The 6000-nt window shown below is 41.7% G+C and overlaps 1 protein-coding gene across 1 annotated transcript in view; it reads right to left on the bottom strand.

The window, feature by feature from the left end:
- LOC112560236 (guanylate cyclase soluble subunit beta-1-like) overlaps nucleotides 1–6000 on the bottom strand; it is a 54929-nt gene continuing 48929 nt past the window's right edge. The window contains exon 11 of the mRNA XM_025231922.1: nucleotides 1–2894. Coding sequence (XP_025087707.1) covers nucleotides 2735–2894 — 160 coding nt within the window. The 3' untranslated portion in view covers nucleotides 1–2734. The remainder of the gene's footprint in view (nucleotides 2895–6000) is intronic.

Below are 6000 nucleotides of genomic sequence, written 5' to 3'. Positions count from 1 at the left end.
CATAGTTATAAATATTTTTTTTAATTTGATCACCCCGATTTAGCATGGGCAAACAACATCGCTGTCTGTTATTATGCAAATAAAAATATTTGCTCTTTTCACGAAGTTTTTTCGACCATTATTTGGTTTTGAAACTGAATTTCAACATCGAATATCCTCTCTTAAGTAGTAAAGGATTTTGAGGACAACATGGTTCCTGATCAAGACATCACAGCCTCCGGGTTTGGTTCTTTGAGGATACATTACATATAGACACACAAAGAGTACAGCACATGATTACAAATTAAGTTAACTTTAAACATTGCATTCGCTTTCCACATTAAGTGTTGCAAGATAAAGTTTAGTATAAGTTACTAAATTATATTCCAAACAAGGACAACTAGATCATTCTATGTATGTACTTTTCACTAAGTTCTTATTGTAATTCTCCTTTTTTTCTAACATCACTGGCTCAAAGTAAAACTCTTTATAATCATGGTGGAAAAGATCACAAATTAAAGTGTTTGCCATGCACGACTGCAGAAAAGCTACTGCTAGACATACTTGCTAAAGTGTATGAATAAACTCATGGACACCAAAAACACGAAAATTGCGTTTTCTAGAGAAAAAGGATGGAAGGGGACCAAGATAATGACAGATCTTGCTATAAAGCAGAAACGTTCAGCAGCTTGGTCGACATTACAGGGCATTACAGTCCGTCAGTCAGTCGCATCTCTGTTCTGGCAATCCATTGTAACTGAAGTTCATTGCCTGATTAAATAATTTTATTAAATTAAATTAAATTAAGCAGCAAACACCCTGGGTACAGTGAGATAGTCATACATTTAGAAGACGGATTCCGGTTGATTGCGAATTATCGTTGGGTGTGTGAGGTGAGCGTTATTGTAGTCATCACTGGGATTCACATTGGTCATGGTGTAATCACCACGGACAACAACCAAACATCAACAATGCTGATACCCTATAGCCTAACTGCTAGGATTTTGTTTTCAAACCGTATTCATCAATACTTCTTCAAAATCAGTTTTAAAATTTAATAGTAGAAGAAAATGCTTAGATACATTCAATTTTGCAGCTATAAATAAAGTTTTTTTTAAATATAACTTAAGTTACTTGTTTTCACATACATATCACCATCTTTGTTCTTGGCTTTCTCTATTATAATGAAGTAATCGACACCAAGACAGCCATTTTTGAAGGATAACATTTCAGATTTTCAAGAAAAGGATTGTATTTCAAGAATCAGTAACCTCTAGCACCTTTAACCTTTCTCAGAAGCAAAGATAAAGCTACTTTCTAATGTTTCCTAATTAATTAGAGTTCAAGCGAAAGTTTGACAGACACAAATTCATACTGAATTTATGAAGTTTATAAATTAACCACTTGAACCTAAAATGGCCTCAAGCCAGCAGAAAGCCGTTAACCACAGCTGTTAATCACCAAGGAGACCCTGGCCAAAAGGTCCAGTTTGCCAGAAGCAACAGCCGTCTGCAGATTTTTTAAGAAATCTCTTCCAAGCTTCTCTGATGGCAGAGACCCACGAGGCTCCGAGCCAGCACTCGCTGAAATTAAAACATTTCAGACGACGGACAGACTTCGTTTTATCTGGAATTGCTTTCACCCCAGAATGGTCCAGCACCTTCCAGACAGGTCTCATAGCAACCAGCCAAAGCCCTTACGTCAGGTGAGCTTTTACTCTGGAACCGTGTGTGGAGCGACCTGGCCAACACCTTACTTCGGTGCTGCTGCTGCTGCTGTTGTTGTTGTTGTTGTTGTTGTTGTTGTTGTCTGTTACATACGGCTACTGGGCGGTCAGGTGGAGCAACGGTTAGCGCCAGTCACCAGTCCAGTGAAGATTGGCTGTCCTGGGTTCAGAGTTCGTCTCAGGCACTTTTTTTTTTCCACTGCATGTAGTATCTAATTACAGGGCTTGCTGCAATGTCGTAATATATCCCTGGAAGATGATTCGGTGAAAAACACCAATCCCTCCTTACCCCTGACATACAGCGATTAAAAAGATAAATTCAGTTTCTCCAGCTATTTCTCACCCCTACCTCTCAAAAAGAGACAAGAAAGATGCTAGTCATTTTCCGGTTAGGTCATTCTGGCCCTCCCACCCAGGCCCTCGAGGTAGCTACTCTCACGGGTTAACACTTGCTGAAAGAAAACCTCCAAGGGGATCAATGGCAAAGTAACCACAAAATTCAGTCCGGTTCTCTCGTTCCCTTGACATGATTATCACAGTCATGGTTTTGTACGAAGGAAGTCAGCCTCACGGCATCTCCACGGGTCAAAGAGTAAGTCACGTGATTCTGTAAGCAGGCAGCAACTATCGCCTTGTTCATGCTTAGGCAGAGAATAGCTTCCTCGATATTCGTTTCGGTTATTTTAAATTTATATGAAAATGCTAGCAAACTGGTTTATTTTTTATTTAAACAATTTCGCAAAAGATAATCAGGTATCTACGTGTCATCACGTTTTTATTTTCGTTTAAGCTACCAAACAAAAAACAAAATTGCCGATAAAGTCAGATTTTGTGTAGCTCACTAAAATAATGAATTCCTAAGTACAGTCGTCAAAGTCTAATGGAAAAAGTAAAGAAAAGATGAAAATAAAAGGAAAATGTGGCAGAGGGAGCTTTGAAAAATATAAAAAAAAATAAACTTTAATCAAAAAAAAAAGGCATTATTTTCACAAAAGTTCTTTGCACCCGAATCACTGATCACCACCATCATCACACGCCACACGTCTTGGAAGAGCCGGTTGCAGAAGGTGGAGTGGGTTTGCGGGACAAGAACCAGCATTGCATCGGGTCCTTCTTCCCTTTCATCACCACCTCCCCTCGGTACTCGAACTCAAAGGAGTCGTCACAGTTGAGAGGTTCTTGCAGGCACCTTCCAACAGAAAATGAAATCTCAGTGAAAGGTCAAACTATAATTGGCTTCTCTTCAGGCATTATCTTTTAACGATAACGAACCTGCAGATAGTAATAATTAATGACAAGATTAGTAAGGGTATCGTGAAGCTTTAGAATGCTAAATAAAATTTATTTGACAGTTAATTTAAACCATAATCACTTATATTAGGGCAATTTCATTTCATTCCTTTATTAAGAATCACTGGCAGAAATCTGGCGAGGGACAGACAAGTGAAAGGGGGAAGGATATAAAAGGAATGAAATAAGCTCACCTTAAAGCTCAAAAAAAAAGGAAGCACAACAAAAATAACGCAGAAAGACTGCATAGGCTCGATAAGAAGACTAGAAAGTTATGAAATGGGCTAACCCAGAGATTTGGCACTGAGAGAGAGAGAAATGAGAAAGAAAGATAAGAATGATAAAACAACAGTATTTTTTTTCGAAAACAAATTATTTTTAGACATATTTTCCTGACAGTGAACCCAATATTTTTTAAAGCAACTTTTCTTGAGTGTCGGTGTTGAAGCAGAATAATCACAGTAGACATTCTTTCTGAGTTTAAGTTCGCAAACACGACATCTCTTCTTCCATTCTTAGGACAGAAAAAGCTGCTGATGAGAGGAAGTTCAAGGCCCAAGCCAGGGATGCTAGCAGGTCCGGGTGCGTGCATTGTCATCACATGATTCTGTGCGCGTGCAACACTCAACGTGCACGGCAACCATTTTTAGTTCTGATGCTGTTTTCAGAAGGAACGTGTATTTTTCGCAAGGTTCTCAGTAAGCGGAGATAACAGTTTGCTACCATCCCTGCTGGAAAATGGAGAGGGTAAAGAAAGGTGCAGAGAGACGGAAATCACCCGTGGGAATGCCGGGCGGACTGGGAGATCTTGTCGCACACCTTTTTAGCCTTGGTTCCTCCCTCCTTTCCCCTCCCCTTAACCCTCTTCCCCCCCCCCACTCCACCTGCCTTCATCCCTCCTCCTACCTGGGCTGCTGATCTTCACCAAGGGGGGAATGTTACATCTCGTAATTCGAGGGCCAGACAGAGCGGGGTAGGTAGGGTAGAGTAAGGAAATGGCGGATGGGGAGTGGGGGAGCGTGGCGGGCGTGTAATGCAGCCTCCGTGTGTGCACGTGCGCACGCACGCCAGAAGGTGCTGATGCGAGACCTACTTCCGTTCAAGAAAATCATGATAAACACTACAGTTGTCAGTCTGTATGAAGACCCATCTGGAGCGGGAAGGCGCGAATTAGGCCACAACATGCACGGTGGCACGTACGTATATATATAGAGAGATAGATATGTGTAAGTGCGCGCTCGTTTCTATTTATTAATTACTATGCACTCAGTTTTATGCTTATTTCTCAAGCGTTAGCTATACAAACCTACATACAAACCTACGCATGCACACGCACGAGCACACACACACACTTTCTCTCTCTCTTCACTTTATTTGCTGATAAGCAAATCAACTCGTGTTGAGGAGGTGACCTATTTCATGGTGAGTACTACTCTTACTACTGATGCTGTTGCTATTGTTGTATCATTGTAAATCTTTCAGTGTCTTCTCACGCGTTAGCAACCATGCAGGATTATGAAAAAAGTGTTCATGATTATGATTGCTGTTACCTTTCCCACTTAGAATGGTCTCATTAAATGTTTGAATCGAAACGAGTCGAAAAAGACTCACGTACTCACACACACACGCACTAGCAACCATAGAATGAGTGTACAGGAGATATAATAGAAGAAATGATAATGTATAACCTACATATGTACAAGAAAGTTCAGTTCTTCATAGGGATTGCCTATTTCTTCTTGTTGACTTCCTGATGAGTTCCAAAAATTGAAGAACATCGAGAAGGCAGAACACTTGACGTCAGTTAAAATCAGCTGTAAACAGTTCACAACTGTCTTTGGCACTAACTACCATTGTACTTATATTCCTGTTCACACCCCTACACTACCATCACCACCTCCTGCAGAATATTCTAAGCACGTGGTATTTCCAGACCACTTTCTCGCGCAGATGCTTGCCCCATTGCTCCCCCCTTTTGTGGAATAAATTTTGATCCAAAGAGGCGTCGTTCCCCTCGATCGGCTTCGGCCCGCTGATCCAATTTAGCTTCCAGCTGCATGCATCCCTACTAAAGATGTATCAGCGGCGGCTTTTCAAAGGTATCGATTGCAACGTGCGTGGAAGGAAGCCGTTCGCGCCTGCCCCTGACGTGGGACGACGCCCTCGTTGTAGTTGTTGGCGCCGAGATGGTGGAGAGTCGCCTGTTTCCTCCCACACCATCCCGTACCTCTGAGGACGCTGATCTTCTGATGGACGTCTTCGTGTGCTGATGGAGGAACCACGGTCGTGACCCTACGGAGAGGAAATCTGATCGATCACCTGCTGGTAGGAGTGCGGAGGTAAATTAAATCACCATCTGCCTTTGAGCTAAGCAGGGTAGAAAAAGGGAGGGTCAGTCCGGTTATCGTGCGGATGATAGCTTAGCTATCCGAGGGGGTTGATCAAATTATGTCTGACAGCCCTTTCGATGAAATGTTAGCCATTCATTAAAATAATACGGCTTCGATTTGTTGAGGCAGATCGAGGGTTTAGAAGTACAATGGTTGCATCACTTGATGGTTTCAAATGCAAGAGAACGATTTTTCGTTTGCGCTAGCAGAAAATCTGGTTTTCCCCTCCATCTGTCTCTCCAATTTCCAGCGCGCTACCTTCCAACCGAGGCGTTCCGGTTGCCAACGGTTCGCACCTGTTACCAATATAGTGAGGATTGGTTGTCATGGGTTCAGATCTCAACTGAGCACGCTATTTTTTTCAAATTTTTTTTTTTTTTTTTTTTTTTTTTTTTTTTAGCATTTGTTTATAGGGCTGGCAGTGATATACCCTTAGTTGGTTGCTCGGCGTAAAACACTAATTTACCCCTCCTCCCAGAACGTACTCCTTTCGACAAGCTCTGTCAGTGTCTATCTGTACATTTCAGAGATCATGCAACGGAGAGAGACCATTAATTACGATGAGCATAAATTAATCAGTTAGATAAAAGCGGAGTCCTTCCCTTCGGTGCTGCT

This window comes from Pomacea canaliculata, linkage group LG3, assembly GCF_003073045.1.
Source record: "Pomacea canaliculata isolate SZHN2017 linkage group LG3, ASM307304v1, whole genome shotgun sequence".
NCBI classification, from domain to species: Eukaryota; Metazoa; Mollusca; class Gastropoda; order Architaenioglossa; family Ampullariidae; genus Pomacea; species Pomacea canaliculata.
Note: the sequence above shows the minus strand (reverse complement) of the source record. Positions and strands in the feature narration are given on the sequence as shown.